Source organism: Schistocerca nitens, chromosome 5 (genome assembly GCF_023898315.1).
Source record: "Schistocerca nitens isolate TAMUIC-IGC-003100 chromosome 5, iqSchNite1.1, whole genome shotgun sequence".
NCBI classification, from domain to species: domain Eukaryota; kingdom Metazoa; phylum Arthropoda; class Insecta; order Orthoptera; family Acrididae; genus Schistocerca; species Schistocerca nitens.
In genome coordinates this window covers 18,123,661-18,147,225 of record NC_064618.1, presented here as the reverse complement: position 1 = coordinate 18,147,225, position 23,565 = coordinate 18,123,661, and the positions used below count along the sequence as shown (strand labels likewise).

General features: G+C 45.9%; 1 protein-coding gene across 5 annotated transcripts in view; it reads left to right on the top strand.

Moving 5' to 3' along the window:
- LOC126260117 (neurexin-1a) overlaps nt 1-23,565 on the top strand; it is a 2,420,624-nt gene that overhangs the window by 1,957,932 nt on the left and 439,127 nt on the right. For all 5 annotated transcript variants that reach the window (XM_049957356.1, XM_049957358.1, XM_049957357.1 and 2 more), the window contains one exon: nt 19,257-19,400. In XM_049957356.1, coding sequence (XP_049813313.1) covers nt 19,257-19,400 — 144 coding nt within the window. The remainder of the gene's footprint in view (nt 1-19,256; nt 19,401-23,565) is intronic.

Below are 23,565 nucleotides of genomic sequence, written 5' to 3'. Positions count from 1 at the left end.
AGTAGGAACTATTAGCGAACACGTAAATACAGTAAACAGCAGTTTCATTTAACTTACAGCATTCTCCAAGTATCGCGAAAGAACTTTACAGAAGAACAAACGACAGCAAAGGCCAGCTATTGCTAAAGAGCAGTAGTAGAGCAAAGTTCGTTCTACCCCACAATGCGGTTTGTCTACTTCAGGAGCAAGCGTACATTTAGAGCACACCTGTTCTCTTTTCATTGACAGGTTTTAACATGTTATTCTGCTTAGCGCATTACGACCCCTGTTTTTGGATACGTGGTTTTCCGTGATACCCTTACCCACCCCACCAGCTCTGCCCATGCCTCTCCTCCTCCCGAGCCCTCTGGGAACCTACAACCTCCCAAACATTCCCCCTCGCCGATACAAGTATACTTTTCATACCAAATTGGCGGGAAAAAGACTCAGTTGATAGGCAATTTGGCGCGAAATCGATTACAGTGTATGGAATATCATTTCAACACTTTACACCATGTGTGGAATATTATTTATTTAAGCAAGTTATTTGGTACTAGGCGGCGTATGAAATACAGTTTATTTATTTAAAGAATTTCGCGGGAAACTGATTGCAGTGTGCGGAATATGTTTTAAACAATTTCTGGTAGACAATGCAGTATGTGGGATATTGTTTGTGTAAACAGCACATGGGAAACAAGGCAGTGTTTGGAATACAGTTCATTGATTTCTTTAAAAAAATGTCAGAAATCGGCTGCGATATAGTTTATTTATTTAAACAATTTGGTGGGACACGGATCGCTTAAACACATCTGAAAAACTTCCTCGCGTCTCGGCATTGTACGCGCTGCCTGGAGTCTGAGTTAAATTAATTGCTGAAACCTTTATTTGAGAGCAGAAATCGTGTTGATTTTCTTTATTTATTTGCGGTTAGCAACCATGCTTATAAGGAAAAGCAAATAGATACTTTGAAAATACGAAGCACGAATTGTTACCAATACTGTATCGGCCACCGCGCCATTCGATTCAGTGAGCGGACGCATGGGTATTGTATACAGTAGGACTGAAAGTTTCGGAGCGTTTTTCTCGTGAATGGCTGGCCATCTGTCCGTATGGCTGGGGCATTGTAACTCTATGGGGCAGTGCTGCAAACACGCGCCGTCCCACTCCGAACTTCATTTCCCAACCCTGGCACTCCCCTTGCTAGTCTTGTCAGCTCAGTCAGTGGGTGTCTTCTCCTACCTGTTGATGATCCAGCTGCGTGGAGGGTCGCGAAGGGCTCTCCCTAAGTAATTAGAAAAATACTTCCGTACTTTGGGTTATGTACGATCTTGCAATGACTTCTTGTAGTTAGTTCCAAAAGTCGAATGCTCACGGATCCACGTGACTGCGTTGGTTTTGGAGTGCGGGAAATGCTGTTTATCCGGAAAAAGTAGAAACCGAGGTGTAATATGTTCCGGAGTCACTCGCAGAAAATACGACAAAATTTGTCGCACCAAGCGCCATACGTCTTCTGCCGCGCCACATGTGAGACGGTGTTCGTCCTTGACTGGCATTCTGCAGTCTACACATAGAGGCGATTGCGTCATAATTATCTTGTGGAGGCGTGATCGGCTGATCTGCTTACCGATGACTGTGATGTACCATGTGGATCGTGTAACCGCGTGTATCGTCTGCCACACCATCTTCCAATTAACCTGAGGGCTTTTGGCCTCCACGATGTTTGGTGGGCGCCTCTGCTGTAGGACATGATATATATCCTGCGCCGACGCCTGTTTCGTCGGTGGTACTGCAATACGGACATAGCTGTGTTCAATGTTAAAGTTCCCGAAGTAGTAGAAGGGTGGGGGTACGTCTTGCGCCGCCAGTGGGGGCATAAGGGGGGACGGAGCTAAGGACTCCAGCAGCAAACCTGTCAAATTTTTCGGGCGGTGGCGCCACAGCTTGACATAAAGGGCCACAGCACTGTCGTGCACATGGACTAGACCAAGACCTCCCATTTCTGGGGGAAGGGTCAGCGACTCGTAACTGATGAGCATGCCAGAACTGACGTAGGCCCCGAAGGCAGCTAACGGTACTGTAAGGACACGCGCTATGTGTGGAAGGCGCGATGCGGGGTAAACATTGACAACGTAGTCCTTTGAAGACTGTCGAGGGTCCGCAGACGAAGGTTTTAGACCTGGACCCGAATTTGTTGTAATAAGCGGCGGTAGTTAAGGGCCGCAGTGCGCCGCATGTCGTCGTGAAACTCTATTCCGAGACGTTTGATAGTGCCACGAAGCTGTAAGGGGTCAACACACGCTGGGGTCAGCCCGTCTGCAATGGCCTTGGCGGTTGTCTCCTATGGCCATGGCGACCGATTTGGTGACGCTGAGACAGCTGCCGGAAGCTGTACCGTACGCGGTAATCTATTCTAGTGCGCTGATTACATCGTCGCGATTACGGAACACGAGGACCAGGTCGCCTGCGTATGCTGTACAGTGAAATGTGACGTCACGTAAGGTGAGGCCGGTGAGTCGTTGACGGAGGCCACAGAGGAGCGGTTCCAGTGCCAGAGAATAGAGTAAGGTCGACAAGGGGCAGACTTGACGCACCGATCGGAAAATCGGGAGGGACTGCGAGAGGCGCCCGTTAGCGAGCACTTTGGAAGTCGCCCCTCGGAGGAGGCGGAACACGACGTCTGTGAATTGCTGTGGGTACTGCATGTGTTAGTGAACGGACGTTAGGTACCCGTGATCCACTCGATTAAAAGCTTGGCAAAATCTAGTGATGCCAGCGCTCCCGGGATGCGGTGTGCCCTGGCTAGGGCTAGTATGTCACGGTATCGACACAGTGCTGTGTGGATGTTGTTGATACCCCCTAGGGAAGTCTGATCTGGTGAGATGATGTAAGGTAGCGTAAATACTGGAGAGTTCTATGAAGCTCCACAGGGAGCTGGTCGGGGCCAGGAGACTTATTCGCCGCTCCTTTACCTACGGTGTCGATAACTTCGTCTTCCGTAATGTCTTTCGATGATTCAGTTTGTAAATCCTGTGGGACAATGCCGTTGTGAGACTCCTGTCACCGTCGTCGAGTCGAAAGATTGAGCAGAATAAAGTCGCGCGTAATGGTCGAAGAAGGCTGTACCAATATCGGCATGGTGGTGATGGCATTTATCAGCGTCGGTCTCCGCAGTTTCTGTTCTCCAATGACGTGGTACATTGTGGGTCGTCCGTTGCGAGTACGTCATGTGTTCGCGGTCGGACGACCGTCCCTTCGAGGTGTCGGCGCACATGGGCTACGATCTGTGCCTTCGCACGCTGTACTGTCATCTGTCGTTCTGGTGTGGGTGGCAGGGAGGTGCATTCGCGAAGGACAGTGAAATAAAAATCGAGGGTCTGACGCCTCCGAGAAGCAGTTCCACGACCATACGTAATAAAGGTTCCCCGTAGGGCCGGCTTGGCGCAGTTTAACCACCAACTAATCGAAGTAGGATATGTCGGGAGGCGGCGGAGGCACAAACTCCACGTATCTTCGATGGCGCGTCGACAATCCGGAGAAGCGAGATGAGCAAGGTTTAATTTCCAGGGATGTTGGCTGCGCCACATCCGTTGGCGACGAAGAGTGACGGCACATATATAGGCCTCGTTATCAGAAAAGGCTACAGGCCACACCTCCGCGTCGCTCAACGTTGCCGCGAGACAAAGGGAGACGTAAATCCTATCGATGCGACTAGACGAGTGACTCGTGAAATGGGTGTATCCCGGTCGATTTCCATGGACATGTTCCCATGTGTCTACCAGCTGGAGATCGATGATGAGTGTCCCAAGTTCAGGGCACAGTGAATGGCGTGGCAGCTGATCTTTAGGTTCTTCGGTGCTATTGAAATCGCCCCCTAATGTCAAATCATCGTGCCTGCCCTGAAAAAGCGGTGCTATTCCTTCTGCGAAGAAGAGCGATCGGTCGCGACGGCGATTTGTTCCGGGAGGGGGGTACACTTTGATAAACTGGACGCCTAGCAGCGTTACGGCCATTCCTCTAACATCGGGGAGATATCGGACTTGGTCCGCCTCGAGGATCTCTCTGAGGAGAACTGCGACTCCACTGTCAGTTGGCGAGGAGTGGGACACATGGGCCTTACAACCATACATATCCGGGAAATCGGCGACGAAGACTTCTTGGGGAAAGACAATGTCAACGTCTGCTGCATTGATCGTGTCTTGGAGCAGCAACAACTTCGTACGTGTCCGAATGGTGTTAATGTTGATGGTCGTTAAGCGATAGGTATGTAGATCGTCTCCTGCGGTGGGGGCCGCCGTCAGCGTCGCCGTAAAAGGTCCGAATCCTGTGTAACCTGCAGGCCGCGTCCGCGTCGTCATCTGTTGCTACTCGGGAGGGGCGGAGGTATGGGAGGAGGGACCGCTGTCGACATCCACCACAACGGGCGTAGAATCGTCTTCAATGTCATCCGCCCAAGGTCCGTAAGTCAACGTGGCTGCGGTACAACACTTGTGGGCTGAGTGACTGAGGGTGAATCCGGAATTGTTTCTGGTTGCGTACCAACGGCGGGCGTTGTGCTTGCCGTCTGTTTGCCTGAGAGAGCGGAATCGGGTTTGTCGAAATCAGACAGAGTGACAGGCGAGGGCGATCCTGTGTCATCCATTTTCCTTTCTCGGCGGCCGTCCGGTAGTCAACTGGAGAAGACGTCCGCTGGAGGCAATCGTCTGATGGTGTGAGACGTCGCTTTTTACGTTTTCTCGGTGACCTTTGTTTGCTGACACGGGTTTCTGTGTCCGAAAGAGTTAGTGGTTCCCGTATCGCATCCCCCTCAGGGAGAAAAGCCGAGGTCGGTACAACTCTGCCGGCCACAGTGGGCGAGCGGTTCTAGGCGCTACAGTCTGGAACCGCGCGACCGCTACGGTTGCAGGTTCGCATCCTGCCTCGGGCATGGATGTGTGTGATGTCCTTAGGTTAGTTAGGTTTAAGTAGTTCTAAGTTCTAGGGGACTGATGACCACAGCAGTTGAGTCCCATAGTGCTCAGAGCCATTTGAATTTTTGTGTGATGTCTTTAGGTTAGTTAGGTTAGGTTAGAGAAAGACGAAGGTAATGAGAAGTAGTAGAAATGAGAACAGCGAGAAACTTATCATCAGGATTGATGGTCAAGAAGTCAATGAAGTTAAGGAATTCTGCTACCTAGGCAGTAAAATAACCAATGACGCACGGAGCAAGGAGGACATCAAAAGCAGAATCGCTATGGCAAAAAAGGCATTTCTGGCCAAAAGAAGCCTACTAATATCAAATACCGGCCTTAATTTGAGGAAGACATTTCTGAGGATGTACGTCTGGAGTACAGCATTGTATGGTAGCGAAACATGGACTGTGGGAAAACCGGAAGAGAAGAGAATCGAAGCATTTGAGATTTGGTGCTATAGACGAATGTTGAAAATTAGGTGGACTGATAAGGTAAGGAATGAGGAGGTTCTACGCAGAATCGGAGAGGAAAGGAATATGTGGTAAACACTGATAAGGAGAAGGGACAGGATGATAGGACATCTGCTAAGACATGAGGGAATGACTTCCATGGTACTAGAGGGAGCTGTAGAGGGCAAAAACTGTAGAGAAAGACAGCGATTGGAATACGTCAAGCAAATAATTGAGGACGTACGTTGCAAGTGCTACTCTGAGATGAAGAGGTTAGCACAGGAAAGGAATTCGTGGCGGGCCGCATCAAACCAATCAGTAGACTGATGACCAAAAAAAAAAAAAGGCTTAAGTAGTTCTAAGTACTAGGGGACTGATGACCTCAGCAGTTAAGTCCCATAGAGCTCATAGCCATTTCTTGATTCGGTACAACCCTAGCGTCGAGTTCCATTCTCTCGTCAGAATCTTTACATAAAGACATAGAGTCGATGGGCGGCGTTCTTCAATCTCTGCAGACACCGTAATGTTTTTGGTCACTCCAGGACTGGCGAAAGGTGTACATTCTAACGCTTCCTGTCTTTCAAGTGGTTTTCCGTCAGTCATGACAGTCGATCGTATCACCCCTGCATAATTGAGAGGGAGGGCCATGAGCGTAGGAGGTGGTGCCGTGTCATGTAATGGAATTTGTGTAACCCGACGTTGAATGCACGCCGAGCGTACATGAGCCTCCTGGTCGTAACCAGAACACGTATGAGGTTGTACATCGTACATTACGATTGCTCGACAGCGCCTATGACTAAGTAAAATGACACATGTTTCTTTAATTCAATTTTGACTTGTCGGACGCCGTTAACGACCTGGTATGTCTCTTAGGTGTTCCATTTTTCGGCCACGTGGCTAATTACCGTCCCATAATGGCGGAAAGCTGAGGTAACTACGTCCGGTGGCCCTTCGATCGGGAGTTCGAAGACTTAGTGTGCGTAATCACAGTCCAGCATGGTCAACGGTAACCTCCGAGTGTTTGAACTTGAGAGTGTTCGCACATCTGTCGAAAACTGCGTGACATAACGCGTCATCTACCATCTTGACGTAAGCGGCGCTACTTGTGACGGATAGGTGGATCCTACGAATGAGCCATGGCGACTCAGTGGCTACGGACGCGAGTACTAGCTGCGGCGAGGAAGTAAACAAACTACGCGCGCTCGCGACTCTGCGGACGGTATAAACAAGACGTCCTCGCCGCTCACCAGCCGAAAGCAGACTTTGCCCCTACGCTAGCAGACATCTGCAACAAACCTTGCCTCCTTGTCGCCTCAATCGTAGGTAACCATAGGACAAGCTCGCGCAACAAAGACGTGGCAGGGCCGGCGTTGGCGCTAGCGCCGGTTGCTATCACTCTGACGGGGACCTTAATTAACAGACGTACAGGCCAATTAGCTACCGACTGCAACTTTAACATCAGATATAAATATCGTGGGAATAATTTACGGGGCCCTCCTTTCAAGTAGCTGTCGTAGCAATTTTTTTATTGATGTCTTATAAGAACTGCAAATTAAAAAAAATTATTCTCCAGAAGCGATTAGGATCTGTGGTATCACCTGACGCCGTTGGCATAATGAGTAAATAATATTCTTTTTGGTGTTAAATACTTGGAAATAATTTCTATTACGTAGGATTTCTTTGGCACTAAAGTTGACACATAATAAAACAAATGAAACCACAACATGACACTGATTAGAAAACGCGAACATCAACAAAGACATTTCATAAACTGCGAATACCACATGGTCGTTTCACCCACATCTCACAAGCTGTGTCTCTACGTAACTATCACTTCTCCAATTGTTCGCTCCAGGCACGATTGTTTCGTGGAAAGGGCGATCGCTGGTAAGCACCTATGTGCATTCTAATCTCTCTAATTTTATCTTCACGGCCTTTCTGCAAGGTATAAGTAGGAAGAATCAAGTTACCTACGGTCTAGGTATTAAACAGCAGACCATACCGCCATGGAGGCTGCCTCTTTTGCAGCGTCTTCACTTGGAATTGAATGAGCAACTCTCTGACGTCTTCGTACTTACTAAATAATCCAGTAACTAAAGGATTACTTGGATCTTCTCTGTTTTAGCTATCCTACCTGGTACGGATCTCAGAATGGTGAGTAGTATTAAAGTATTGGTCAAACGATAGTAAAAAGTCAAGATTGTAAGAAGTCAAGGAATATGGCATCCACCTGGTCACCAGTGTCTACTGTTTTCTGGAATCTCGTGGGCGAACATAGCGTTCTGAGTTGCACACGATCCCTGTTTACGGAAATCGTGTTGATTCTTACAGAGTAAATTTTGTAACTGTGAAACTTGTTTAATGTGCGAAGTTCTACAACAGACCGACGTCAGAAATGTAGACCTATAGTTTTGTGCATTTTCCCGACGACCCTTCCTGAAAATGAGAATAACCTGTGCTTTTTTCCAATCATTGGGACGTCTCATCAGGATATCTACGGTAAAATGATGTTAGCAAAGGAGCTGCTTCTTTCGCATTTTTTGTGTTTAATACAGTCACTACAGTTTCAGGTGCAGTGCCCATTCTTTCAATGAGTGATTTCTGTAGCTTTACTATCACTTAATCACGTAGTTATGTATCTATTTTGTCGTTCATGCGACGATTTATAGGAGGACGATGTTTCGTTTCCAGAAGTAACTAAAATCCATATTTAGTATGCACTGTACTCAGAAAAATGAAAATGTACAAAAAACGTCTGTCTGATTAATTCATAAACCCCAAGTCGTTAAGGATTATCAACAGATTATGTAAATTCGGCCGCGAAATGCTCTTTGTCTATGTTCAGTCCACAGTCATACAGGAGCGTCACGGAACTACCACAAAAGTCTGGAATTTAGCAGTGTGTGCAGATACATAACATAATAAAGTACAAGTAAAGGAACAAATCCAAAAATTGTTGATTTGTAATGATATGGCACGGAAAAATACATTTTCTTTACCAATCGTTATCCATCTGCCTGTCTTTCCGTCTGCTATGACCTCTTGTTCTCAGATGTGAAGTAGAAATTTGTGCCACGTGCTAAGGTCTACGGTACCGTGGCTGTATAAATAAATTTAACTCCTAAGGCACTTCTCTCGAAAGATACAGCCTGGTATGTCAAACGTTCTGATACTCGCAAACGTAATCGATAAAAGCTACAGTCCGCAGTATTGGGCGTGCTGGTTTAGCGGTAAAGTGCGCGCCTGCAATTGGAAAAGTCTCCGGGTCGAATTTCGTTTATACCATGGATTTTCCAGTCTTCATTTTAACCTAGTGTTCACCTCTCTTTGATGTGACGATTGGCCAGAAACATCGCGTATTTCCGTTTACCCATTTAACTGTACTTGGTTTCGCCCCACTTGGACGACTGGAGTAATTTAGGGACACACAAGTCACCAAAGTGGTGTCCAATACAAAAACTTGCACCAGGGCATTAAGCAAAAGGAATTACTGTTATAAGTACGTAATTGTGTTTGTGCAGAACTCACACAGTGCGAGTCATATTCGAACTTTTCTGGTTATTCACTTTCGGTATTGTGTTTTCCACTCAGTATTAAATATAAATAATCTCTCTTTTATGCTCCCGTCGGTACTGGAGTCCTGCCTGCACAAATAACTCAAAGTAATATGCCTTCTCATTGACGTCAAACTAAATTACTTCTTTCACTCGTCGGATTTGACGTCATTTACCATGCGAAAAAAAATATTGTTCCCATAGTCGTCTTGATCTTCTTGATCAATGATCACAAAATAATTTAAAATCAATAGTCCCTTGAATGACTGAATAAGAGTGAAATAGACTAATTGAGTTATGTGTATATTATGGTCTTCTTCTTTCAGTTAAATGTCTCAGCTGGTGATGATCAATCGTTTTCGATTTAGTTATATTACATCTTCGTTTGAAAAAAGTTTAAGGCAAACACATTTTCCTTTTGTTTATAGTAACGTAAATGCTCAATAAGAGTAATCTAACGGTAAACAAAACGTTCTTTTTTGATAAAGTTTCCTCCCTAATGACACAATGGATTTAGTACCGTGTCCTGTTTCCATCCTCCTCTACAACAGCATTTAGGCCGGCCGTATTGGCCGTGCGGTTCTAGGCGCTACAGTCTGGAACCGAGTGACCGCTACGATCGCAGGTTCGAATCCTGCCTCGGGCATAGATGTGTGTGATGTCCTTAGGTTAGTTAGGTTTAATTAATTCTAAGTTCTAGGCGACTGATGACCTCAGAAGTTAAGTCGCATAGTGCTCAGAGCCATTTGAACCATTTGAACAGCATTTAACCGCCGGGGAACACAGGCAACAAGTTTCCGGATGAATCTATTATTCTGCAACAGCGATGCCTTGGTTATTTGTGTAGGTTTTCTACACCTAATAATTTTCTCCATCTCTGCCCATACGTGCTCTACAGGATTGAGGTCAGCACCTTTTGGAGGCCAGTCCAGGAGTTCTATGTCTCCATTCAGTTGAAACCATTGTTTTACACAATTCGCTGTATGGACTGGAGAACGGTCATGTTGGAATATTATACTACCTCTCGAAAACCTCTGACGAACAGAAGGAAGCATTATGTTCTCCAGTATTTGGCAGCAAGCGGACGGTGCAGTTCCCACAAAACACCACAGCCGTCTGCTGATATCCATCTTCAAACCGTGACATCTTTGCCTCTGATGACAATAGTTTCTGTCAAATCTCGCTCAAAAAATGGCTCTGAGCACTATGGGACTTAACATCTGAGGTCATCAGTCCCCTAGAATTTACAAATACTTAAACCTAAGTAACCTAAGGACATCACACACATCCATGCCCGAGGCAGGATACGAACCTGTGACCGTAGTGGTTGTGCGGTTCCAGATTGAAGCGCCTACAACCGCTCGGCCACACCAATCTCGCTCCACGTGGACAATATACAAGGACAGAACTATTTGGCGGAGTAGAAAACACCTTCTCTTCCGTAAATATAACTTGCTATCAGTATGAGAGTGACTCGTTCCTGTACTCCAGAGCGAAGTTTAACCTGGGAGCCCTATGTTGCTCTTTCAACATTTCCATAACCGCGGATTTTCGTCCACACCTTCCCTTGACGTTGAGACGTCGTCGTATGGTCGACCTGCTCACGCTTAGCTGAAGGATGTTCCTTATTTCTGTGCTGATCCTGAATGGGTCGCCATCACTGCATTTGAGTCTACTACTGTCCTGATACTCCGTGGTAGTGCGTGGACGCCCGGGGCGATGACGGCGGTTGACGTGGCCTTCATGTCTTTACCCAGAGATGAAAGGTACATTTGCTGTATCCTAGGGCACAGGAAATGGCGCTGATACAGTATCCATCTTCATAAAGTGCAAGAATGCGACCTTTATCGAATTCCTTGAGCTGAGACATTGCAGGCAAGAACCTAGTGACAAGGCAAGAGGAAACTAAGTGCCATACAAGCTGGACAGCACTTTATTCGCCCCAGAAGCCACAGTCATTCCCGTCTACATGCTGCGAAAATTATCTCATAAATAAGTTCCTCTTAAGTTTTATTTTGAGTATCATGGCAATTATTTTGTCTCTGATCTTCATACATAGTAATAATGGAATCGTTTTCAGAGATTTAAAGCAACATCTAGATTCATGTAGTGATTCAGGTCATGGTGGTCTCGCTAAAGCACGCCATACACGTCTGTAACAACACATTCACCTAGTGGCGGGTTAGTGCAGTGGCTAAAGCGCTAGGATTGAAAACTCTTAGAATGAGGTACGAATCCTGCCATTACAATTTTTTTTTAATTTGATGTAAACAACGAGATATTAGTTTAGGTGGACAATGCTACTTTACATTATTTGTAGTATTGTGTGTATACTTCTTCGAATGCTTTGTGGAGGAAATCAAGAACATTTAATCTCCAGTAGCTTCCGTATTATAAATACGCCTCAGTTTCAGGATGAACTCAGCCTTCAGTATATAATACTTCTGTATTTCTAGCAGTACCATACCTACAGGTGCTAAACTCTGCTTCAACTAATAATTTCTATAGCTATACGAACACAACTTGTGATGCCTCTTAGGACAAGTACTTTTGCAGTGCCGTCAGATGAAGAGATATACCTGCACAGACTTTGGGGACTTTGATTTAAAACTCTTCCTATCTAGACAGTGAGCATTTCATTTTTGGGAAATCAAAGATCGTTGTTGCTTAAGACGTTTTAAGAGGAAACTAAAGTCCTTCACCTACAAGCTGTGGATCTATTACAGGCCACATTTTGTCACATTTCGTCGGCAGAAAGAAAAAGAGCCGATCAATACGAAAACAAATCTCCCAGCAGGAATGGAGGAACGAAATTGAACGTCTCGTGTTGGGGGGGGGGGGGGTATGTGATTTTATTTCAGTGGTTACAGAATCAAGTGAGAAGAAGAATGCAGTTGGCATCACGGGCACACTGCTGGTGTACGTCGTTTCTCTACCTGAACCGGTATTCAGGCAGAGCCTTTAATTCTTAAATTCTGCAATCGGTATGTGTCCGTTACACATGACATTACTGTTTCGATATAGTTGTGGATTCTAGTTTGATAACTGCGTGGTTCCCGGGTTCGATTCCCGGCGAGGTCAGGGATTTTCTCTGCCTCGTGATGACTGGGTGTTGTGTGATGTCCTTAGGTTAGTTAGGTTTAAGTAGTTCTAAGTTCTAGGGGACTGATGACCATAGATGTTAAGTCCCATAGTGCTCAGAGCCATTTGAACCATTTGAACTGCGTGGTGTGGGTTTGATTCTCACATACGTCGTTCATTTTTAACGCACACTAACGAATCTACTGCATCGCTGGTAACACCAAGTGAAGAATATTATGTCACACCATGGTTCAGAATCCGCATATCCCTTCGCCAGCATCAGGGTCAGAGCCTGTTTAAAAAAAATGGCTCTGAGCACTATGGGACTCAACTGCTGAGGTCATTAGTCCCCTAGAACTTAGAACTAGTTAAACCTAACTAACCTAAGGACATCACAAACATCCATGCCCGAGGCAGGATTCGAACCTGCGACCGTAGCGGTCTTGCGGTTCCAGACTGCAGCGCCTTTAACCGCACGGCCACTTCGGCCGGCACCTGTTTAAAGTGCGCCACAAGAAAGGCGGTGGTCGCAGAAGACAGAAATTCTGTTCGGGTAAACATGCACTATTTTTTTTTTTATTTTAATGACCCAATGGGCATTACGTTCACAGGGCTCATATTTAATGTAAATTTGAGACGTAGAAAATTTTGGTGATGGAGTTCGAATTTGGTTCTATATGAGTGGAACGTACCTGGGTTGGAACCCTGGTCCAGTACAAAAATATTTATAGTTTCCTTGTAAACTATAGTGTGTACACACCGAACTATCAGCGAAAAATAATTTTCATTTTTAATGTCGCTTCATAAATTGTCAACCGTAACGATAGCTGCCATTATTTTTAGTCAAATATGTGAGTATCTTACTAATGGTGAGCAAGCAGTTAATAATTTATATCTGTTTATGGCTGGATGAGGGCGACAGTGGGTGCCGGGTTCGTTTCCGGGGCAGAAAATGAGTGTATCGTTATTACATGTTGATAAATCTCGCTGCTGGTGAATTCGATATTTAACATTTGATTTTACTTAGTTACACATCCGATAATGTGCTGGGTACAAAACCGTGTCACGAAATTTTACATCACACCATTGCAATTTCCAACACGTGGTCACGTGGTTACTTGTGGAGAAAAGTATATTAAACGTCTTTCGTGGTTAGTTAACACCCTGTTAACCAGGTAAGGGTCTTGATTTAGCAGAAATAATTTCGTCATTTAGTTTCAAGTTGAGGTATGCTTACTGATAGCTTACAAATCAACCGTTTGACAAATACTTGAAAGCTACTCATCATTCTAAAATCCAAACAAGAGCAACACCGTGAGTTACGAGGCTATTTAGTAAGCACGAAAGCTTCAGAGAGATGCTTAGTCACATATAGTTGCAGACGCCGCAACAGCGGAGACCCACGTGGCGGTGTGCACAGCTGCGTAATGCCGAGAGCTTACGACACGTGAGTATTCAGCTAATATGTGGATACCCCTCTTTACATCACGCGGAAAGACCATGGGGATAAAATTAGAGAGATTCCTGCGCACACAGTGGTTTACTAGCAATCGTTCTTCCTACGAAATATTCGCGCCTGGAGTAAACAAATGTGGAAATAGTGGTATCACACAACTTAATGTGGCATGTGAAATATAGATGTAGATGAAATAATGTGTTATTCGCAGTTTATGAAATGTCTTTGTTGATGTTCCCGTTTTGTAATCGTTTAACAATGTTGTGGTTTCATTTGTTTTATTATGTGTCAGCAGTAGTGACAAAGGAACCTACGTAATAAACATTATTGTCACGTATTTAATAGCAAAAAGAATATTATTTACTCGTTATCTTAACGGTGTCAGGTGATACTACAGAACCCAATCGCTTCTGGAGAATATTTTTTTTAGTTTGCAGTTCTTATAAGACATAATAAAAAAAATTGCTACGACAGCTACTTAAAAGGAGGGGCCCGTAAATTATTCCCACGATATTTATATGTGATGTTCGGTAGCTAATTGGCCTGTACGTCTGTTAATTCAGGTCCCCGTCAGAGTGGTAGCAAGCAGCACTAGCGCCAACGCCGGCGCTGCCACGTCTTGTGTTTCGCGAGCTTGTCCTGTGGTTACGAGCTGAAGAGACGTCTCACGTTAGCAAGCGTCTTCTGGAGAATTGGCAACATTGCAGCATACATTTGACAGCAATGTGGCCTTCGAATTACTTCCTGCACTGGTGCAAAAGTTTCCTTCTAAATTCACTCACTAATATCTTATCATTATCATTAAATATCCTGAATGAACTTTTAAAAAAATGCTGTTATCAGACCTATAGTGGTCGGAAATTCCGTAACCATGACGATATGAACTTGTGTCGGAATCCGAAATTCCAACTATCATTTTGTACACAACCGCTTGCTGTCGTGATTTCTAATGGTTGTAGGTTTGGATTATTTAATGACATTTCTCATCAAAAACACTATCGCTTATGCACGCAAACACTGTGCAGTGTGGAGCTTTTTATTTCAACTGTGTGTGTGTGTGTGTGTGTGTGTGTGTGTGTGTGTGTGTGTGTGTGTTTGTGTGTGCGTGCGTGTGTGTGCGTAAAGCAAGTTGTTTAAACGCCTATACTAACGATTTAATTAATATTTCCTGTGCCACATCTTCTGAAGCAACGTTTGACGAGTTCTGTTACATCTTCAAGGCGTGTGTCTGTTTGACGGTATTCTGTACTTTGCGTAACATCAGATTTAGAATGAGATTTTCACTCTGCTCCGGAGTGTGCGCTGATATGAAACTGTCGTGGCAGATTAAAACTGTGTGCCGGACCGAGACTCGAACTCGCGACCTTTGCCTTTCGCGGGCAAGTGCTGTACCAACTGAGCTGTCCAAGCCCGACTCACGTCCCGTCCTCACAGCTTTACTTCTACCAGTACGTCTCCTACCTTCCAAACTTTACAGAAGCTCTCCTGCGAACCTTGCAGAACTAGCACTCCTGAAAGAAAGGATACTGCGGAGACATGGCTTAGCCACAGCCTGGGGGATGTTTCCAGAATGAGATTTTCACTCTGCAGCGGAGTGTGCGCTGATATCAAACTGTCCTGGCGGAGCACTTGCCCGCGAAAGGCAAAGGTCCCGAGTTCGAGTCTCGGTCCGGCACACAGTTTTAATCTGCCAGGACAGTTTCAACATCAGATCTATTAACTTCTGAAGCAGTCACTGTTTACCATAATGAAAGTGCGCCAGAAAGGTTGGGTCAATTTAGAGTCCATGGCGGTACGAAAAACTGTAATTGTTTAAATATTCCATGCTAGTTCCTTGTCATCTGCAAAGGCCGGCCGAAGTGGCCGTGCGGTTAAAGGCGCTGCAGTCTGGAACCGCGAGACCGCTACGGTCGCAGGTTCGAATCCTGCCTCGGGCATGGATGTTTGTGATGTCCTTAGGTTAGTTAGGTTTAACTAGTTCTAAGTTCTAGGGGACTAATGACCTCAGCAGTTAAGTCCCATAGTGCTCAGAGCCATTTGAACCATTTGAACCGGTCTTCATGTGTTCTGGAGGAACAAGTAGTCCCGATCTCTTGTAAAGTGTATTTCGAATCAGCCTGCTACTAGTTATGTGACATCGTCAATTTGTGTGTGAAATAGCTACCACGTCGCCTCATATGCTCTAATCACGATCCTGTGACGCGAAATTAATTATTTATTGACTGGAGCAATATTTCGTGATCGTTTCCCAGTTAGTCATTTGCTCTGAAAGGAAGGAGGTTGGTTCGCACTTGCAGAAACAGGACGTGACAACCTGAGAAGGAAGACGACGCCGACTGGGTGTGAGGTGTTGTTCCAGGGATCAGTGCGGCACTGCCCACTGCCGATGGACTCCGACTCGGGACAGCCTGCGCGAGATGCGAGACACGAGAAAGTCTATCTGATATGTTTCAGGGATTTGTGACAGTGTACTCACTTGTTTCCTTATGTGATCAGAATGAAAAAGAGCCACAATTGTATAAATATTCCACACACTGCAACCGATTTACCACCGAACTCCTTAAATAAATAAACTGTATTGCAGGCAATTCCGTGACAAAATTCTTTAAATAAATAAATAAACTGTATTCCAAACACTGCCTTGTAGCCCGTAAACTGTTTAAACAAACATTGTTTCACATATTGCCTTGTTACCAGAAATTGTTTAAACGATATTCCATACACTGCAATGGATTTCGCGTCGAATGACCAACCGACTGAGTCTTTTTCGGGCCGATTCCCTGGTGGGAGAGGGTTGGGTGTTTCCCAGAGGTGATGGGTTAATTAATTGAACGATATAATTAATTAGTGACACAAAAAGCGTACTTATATCAGGGAGGAGGGGGGGAGGGGGGGTTGGAGGTTTCCACAGCGGTTGTGAGGATGAGGGGTAGGGGTGACACGTAAAGCCACTCAACCAAACAACTGGTCGAGGGCGGATTATGTGCAGTGCGTCGTAATCCGTTTAGATGGACAATACGTTGAGGACGCGTCAGTCACATGAGAACAATAGGTTTGCCCCAAATGTACGCTTTCGACTGATGTAGGGAACTCGCAATGTGGGTCAGAATGACCTTTGTCTTTCTACGAAGAGAATCGTGCACTGTGAGTTTCCCGCTGCCGCCAGCCACTCTGCACCACCGTGGCGCAGGCCGCTGCCAGGTGTGACCCGCCGTGTCGCTGCACCACCGCTGTCGGCTTCTGTCGAAAATACGCGTTTTCGTTGCCAATTGTGAGACGCCGGTGGGGGTGATATCGATCTACGATACCACAATTACACCACAAGTTGTTGATAAATACAAAAAAAATTAAATCAATGATGGTTCTCGATGCAGTCCGTCTCCAAGCTGTGATTCATATATAACAAGTAACAAAAGAGTAATGTGCCAGACTAACTGAATCTAAATTACATATTGCAGATAACAATTGTATGAGACGGATTGAGACAGGAGCCTCTCACTGTATTTCTGGATACCTCGAGAGAAAATAAGAGGAAAATGTTAGATTGTCCGCGAATTTGAATTGAAATTATGAAAAATGATGTTTCACTTATCTTCTGTTGGGTTTCCATTGTACTGATTCTTGTTATTGACTCAGTTATTTTGTTAAGTCGATCACGCTTACAAGTACAATTTCAGGGCTCTGTTCGTTTCAAATACATTTTTGAAATGAAAAGACACAGGCTATTTGTTTCGTTTTTCCACATTTTATTAACAGTTGTGTTTTCTAGTCACACACCCACCCACTTCCCCCGAGATTAGGTCCAGTATACAACTTGTAAATGCTGCTAATGAAAACACTCTCTCTAAAAGTTTTCATCAAAGATAGTAATCACAATATTAAGAAAAGCACTTCATTCGTAACGTACATTCTTCGAATGTTTACAAATTCTTCAGCAAACAATAAGAGTATAAATTACAAATGTTACTTTAACAACAAAAATTTGTAAACGTATAAATTATACGAAGAAATACCAAATAGGCACAGAAATTTGAATTAAATACCATCTACACACGTACTCATACTTTCTATCGATATATATGAAGGTGATGTAAATTATATGCACACCACGAATGTATATGCAGAAAAGGGTGGTATGTGAAATACACTCCTGGAAATGGAAAAAAGAACACATTGACACCGGTGTGTCAGACCCACCATACTTGCTCCGGACACTGCGAGAGGGCTGTACAAGCAATGATCACACGCACGGCACAGCGGACACACCAGGAACCGCGGTGTTGGCCGTCGAATGGCGCTAGCTGCGCAGCATTTGTGCACCGCCGCCGTCAGTGTCAGCCAGTTTGCCGTGGCATACGGAGCTCCATCGCAGTCTTTAACACTGGTAGCATGCCGCGACAGCGTGGACGTGAACCGTATGTGCAGTTGACGGACTTTGAGCGAGGGCGTATAGTGGGCATGCGGGAGGCCGGGTGGACGTACCTCCGAATTGCTCAACACGTGGGGCGTGAGGTCTCCACAGTACATCGATGTTGTCGCCAGTGGTCGGCGGAAGGTGCACGTGCCCGTCGACCTGGGACCGGACCGCAGCGACGCACGGATGCACGCCAAGACCGTAGGATCCTACGCAGTGCCGTAAGGGACCGCACCGCCACTTCCCAGCAAATTAGGGACACTGTTGCTCCTGGGGTATCGGCGAGGACCATTGGCAACCGTCTCCATGAAGCTGGGCTACGGTCCCGCACACCGTTAGGCCGTCTTCCGCTCACGCCCCAACATCGTGCAGCCCGCCTCCAGTGGTGTCGCGACAGGCGTGAATGGAGGGACGAATGGAGACGTCTTCAGCGATGAGAGTCGCTTCTGCCTTGGTGCCAATGATGGTCGTATGCGTGTTTGGCGCCGTGCAGGTGAGCGCCACAATCAGGACTGCATACGACCGAGGCACACAGGGCCAACACCCGGCATCATGGAGTGGGGAGCGATCTCCTACACTGGCCGTACACCACTGGTGATCGTCGAGGGGACACTGAATAGTGCACGGTACATCCAAACCGTCATCGAACCCATCGTTCTACCATTCCTAGACCGGCAAGGGAACTTGCTGTTCCAACAGGACAATGCACGTCCGCATGTATCCCGTGCCACCCAACGTGCTCTAGAAGGTGTAAGTCAACTACCCTGGCCAGCAAGATCTCCGGATCTGTCCCCCATTGAGCATGTTTGGGACTGGATGAAGCGTCGTCTCACGCGGTCTGCACGTCCAGCACGAACGCTGGTCCAACTGAGGCGCCAGATGGAAATGGCATGGCAAGCCGTTCCACAGGACTACATCCAGCATCTCTACGATCGTCTCCATGGGAGAATAGCAGCCTGCATTGCTGCGAAAGGTGGATGTACACTGTACTAGTGCCGACATTGTGCATGCTCTGTTGCCTGTGTCTATGTGCCTGTGGTTCTGTCAGTGTGATCATGTGATGTATCTGACCCCAGGAATGTGTCAATAAAGTTTTCCCTTCCTGGGACAATGAATTCACGGTGTTCTTATTTCAATTTCCAGGAGTGTATGTTAATGTATCGTATTGTATATCGCATCGTTTAGTAAACAGTGAGATTGCATCACTGACCAGTTTCATTACAAAGTGCGCCTGTGCGAAGTGTATTAATGTCTGGTGTGGAATATTAAGTAGTTGTATGGTATTCTTTAGTGAAAAGTGAGACAGCACGTTTGACGAGTTTGATTACAGGGCGCAGTGTTGTGAGATTCAGTGACGTATCGCGTGTGCCGCAGGCGCGATCCGGCCGTCGTGCCACGCGCAGGAGGCGCAGTGCAGCTCGCAGCCGTGCCTGCACGGCGGCGCCTGCTCCGAGGGCTGGAACCGCTTCGTCTGCGACTGCTCGGCCACCAGCTTCACGGGGCCCACCTGCGGCAAAGGTGAGTGAGCTGCGCGCGACTCTCACACGAGTGGGCGCCGCTGCCGAGCTGACTCGGCTCTTACCGGTGGACGGTTGTCCCTCACCGTACGACACCATTTATTATCTAAGCGCCTCCACTGCTTTTCCTCACTGTTCCACAGCTTCTTATAACAGTGTAACCGAGGCCCCGTCGATAGTCAGTTGCCGACTCCGGAATAACATAAAAATGAATTAAATACTCAATATGGGGATGACCATTAGGCCTTACTATGTATAAACGAGACAAACAAGTTCTGCTTTTCTTCGTGTCTGCGTCAAAGCAATGACTCGACTTCCCGAATAGTATAGTGGCAAGTTATGATACTGTCGTACCGTAAGGCACAGTAAATACTCGTCGATAGTTAATTGAAAAAAACGCATTACCGAATTATGATGAAAAGCATCTCAGAAATAATACGACAGCTAAATAAATAAACAGTAAATTATTTACGAAGCTCATCCGAGAGACCCTTCCGTGTGTGGTACTCGGCTGCCACGAAACTTAGCCGGTCCCGCCGAGCGCCTAGGGCACGCCCTTCCTGCGGTGGATCCTGCGCAGCGGCTGTCGCTGCTCGGCGTCTGCCTCCAACTTAGCTGAACGATACTGAAATGCGTCGATCGGCGGTCGCCACATTCCCCGCCACCACTCAGGCTACCTCCCTTGTTGCAAATACTGACTTACATTACTCGTATAAAATATGGCTCTCCGAATAACAGCATTTTTATTTTTTAGACTCGTTACTAGTCCTGGTCGCTCACTAAACTAATCATTCGTAATTTTGGATTCGTCATTCCGCACCTAGTGCCTTCCAGTGGTTTCTCTGTTCAGTCAAAATCCCTCCCTCCCGGAGGAGGTGGTTGGCGCCAATTCCGCGACGGCTGCTTCGAGGAAAGCAGCGCCCTCGCCCTGCCGCTTGGCTTGGCGGCCTTGTCCGCCATCTCGTCACCTCACACTACCCAAAATAGCGTGCACCGTGCCGCACACTTTTCGTAACGTTCTCGGTGAAAAATGCCATGTTTTGGATCCTGTGGCCGATGCAGAAAGTTAATCAGTTTCCACAGAACATGAAACCAAATCACTGCTTCCGGGTACACATTTCTTAGGGCAGACAGATCAAAAAAGCGAGGTGGCGGGGTCGGCGCGTATATACGAACAGATCTCAAAGCGAAAGTCTTATGTACGTCAAATCCTGCTGAAGAAAAAGAGGCTGAATTCAAATGGTTCAAATGGCTCTGACCACTATGGGACTTAACATCTATGGTCATCAGTCCCCTATAACTTAGAACTACTTAAACCTAACTATCCTAAGGACATCACACAACACCCAGCCATCACGAGGCAGAGAAAATCCCTGACCCCGCCGGGAATCGAACCCGGGAACCAGGGCGTGGGAAGCGAGAACGCTACCGCACGACCACGAGATGCGGGCAGAGGCTGAATTCATGTTCATTGAAATAAATACACAAAGTCGGAAATTCTTGACTGGCGTCGTGTACAAGCCGCCAAAAATAAGCTCAGTGAGTTCCTTCCAGTCAGAATTACATTCACTTCAGTGTCAATACGAACATGTCATCGTAATAGGTGATTTGAACATAGACCTGCTAAGAGACACTCCCTCCGCAATAAACCTAAGAAGACTGTTTAGTTGCAATAGCATGAACATTCTTCCATTACAACCTACACACCATACGGCGCACAGTCATACTCTTATAGACGTAATCGCTACGAAACAGACTGATAAAGTAAGAGATGTTGGTCAAACATCGGCCCCTGGCCTCTCAGTATATGATGTAATATTTCTGGCCTACTCTGTGCAGCCCCCAAGGATCAAATCGCGTTACATAACTTGTAGGAACATGAAACGTATTGACCTTGACGCTCTAACAGCCGATTGCTCAGAAATCTCATGGCATCAAATAATCAGAGAACCTACAATCGACGGCAAAATTAATGAACTTGGTGATAAACTCACTGCCCTCTATGACAAACATGCATCTGTGCGCACAGTCCGTGTAAGAAAATCTCCTGCTCCATGGCTGACATCTGAATTACGTCAAATGATGACTAATATGGATGCTGCCCACAGGCGTTTCAAAGCAGATCCGAAACCAGAGCGTTTCGAAGAATATAGAAAGCTACGGAACAGAGTGAAACGATGCATTCGCAATGCTAAAATCAGGCACGCTCGCTCCCTTGTATGCAGCGATCTGACGCCCACGACTCTATGGAAGAATCTCCGTAGCTTGGGGGTCGGAAAGGCAAAATCGGAAACTACTTTTCATGTGTCAGCTAACGAATTAAATGAATTCTTCTCTGCACCTCTGAATACCTGCACGACTGATAATTACCGTCCACAAGAATCCCGAAACAGGGTAACTAACAACGATACCTTCAATCTAAAACATGTAACAACAAATACGGTAAGAAAAGCAATAATGAGAATCTCTTCTGATGCAATAGGCAACGACAATATCGGTATAACCATGATTAAGAATGTTGCCGATATCTTAGTACCTGTCTTAACTGACATATTTAATTTTTCCCTCGTGAACGGAATATACCCCACTGCATGGAAAAGAAGCATAATTCGACCCATCCCTAAGATCGAAAACCCGCAACTGCCTAGTGATTACCGACCAATTAGCATACTGCCTGCTGTTTCCAAAGCACTTGAATATATTGTTCATGACCAGATCACTGAACACTTGCATGAATTCAGCTTATATGACAAATTTCAATCCGGTTTCCGTAAACACCACAGCACAAACACTGCTCTAATTAAAGTAACTGATGACCTGAAATATGCCATCGACAATCGAAAGGCAACAATATTGACGCTACTGGACTTCAGGAAAGCCTTTGACCCTGTTAACTTTGACATATTTCTCAGAAAAATGCAACAGCTTAATTTCTCTGATAGTGCAATGAGATGGTTTGAAAGCTACTTAAGACAGACAGCAATGTGTTGTCTGCGTAAATGGAAAATCTTCCTGGAAAGATGTTTCCTCGGGAGTGCCACAAGGATCAGTCTTAGGACCACTTTTGTTTTCTTTATATGTCAACGATATTTCGTCGGTTCTGTCCTCCTGTAAATATCATTTCTATGCCGACGACCTCCAGCTCTACCTATGCGTCAGACCTGAAGATGTAAACACTGCAATCGCTCAGATGAATGATGATCTGTCTTCAGTAGTGACATGGGAGAAAAACCTGGGGTTTAAACTAAATGCAAAAAAGACGCAAGTAATCTTAATAGCCCATCAGAAATTAATAAGTTCAGATTTCCGCGAACGGCTATCTCCTATTCTGCTCGACGGTACTCCATTACCATATCAGAAAACAGTGAAGGACTTGGGTGTAACTTTGGATGAGCATCTCAACTGGGCGGAGAATACAGTCACAGTGTGCCGAAAGACGTCTGCTTGTCTCTATGCTCTCAAAAAGTTTCGCAACATATTTCCACAGGACCTGAAACGCCAGCTCGTGCAAGCACTCGTTCTACCGAACCTCTACTATTGTGATGTGATTCAACAAGGCACGAGTAGTGAAAACAAAAGACGGCTAGAGCTAACCATGAATGCCTGTGTGCGTTACACCTGCAACATTCGCCGATATGATCATGTTAGTGCTTCATACTCCGAGCTAGGGAGGCTGCGGCCGGGCAAATTGCGTGACTACCACACTCTATGTCTACTTCACCGACTCCTCGTCGCGCAAGCACCCCAGTACCTTGCTTCAGAGATTAAAAACCTGTCATGCCATCATAATCGAAACACGAGGTCACTCTTATTTGGTATCCTAACTGTGCCCACTCACAAAACAAAAACTTTTGCAAACTCCTTCTCAGTTGCCGCTGTCCGCCTCTGGAACAAACTGCCCCTTACCTTGCGCAAAATTCAATCTCCTGCTGCTTTTAAGAAGAAGTTGAAGCATTTCCTACTATCATCCTCATAAAGTTCTCCACAAAATTAATGTGCCAGGCCAATCCTCTCATCTGTCAAATAGCAAAGCTATCTTGCTCCTGAGATGCCGTCCTCTTCATCTATCTCTATTAGCCACGCAATCTTCCTTTCCTTTATATTTCATTAACTATGTTTCATCATGTCTCTCTATTCTTCTCCTCCCTTCACCATGAGTCTCCCTC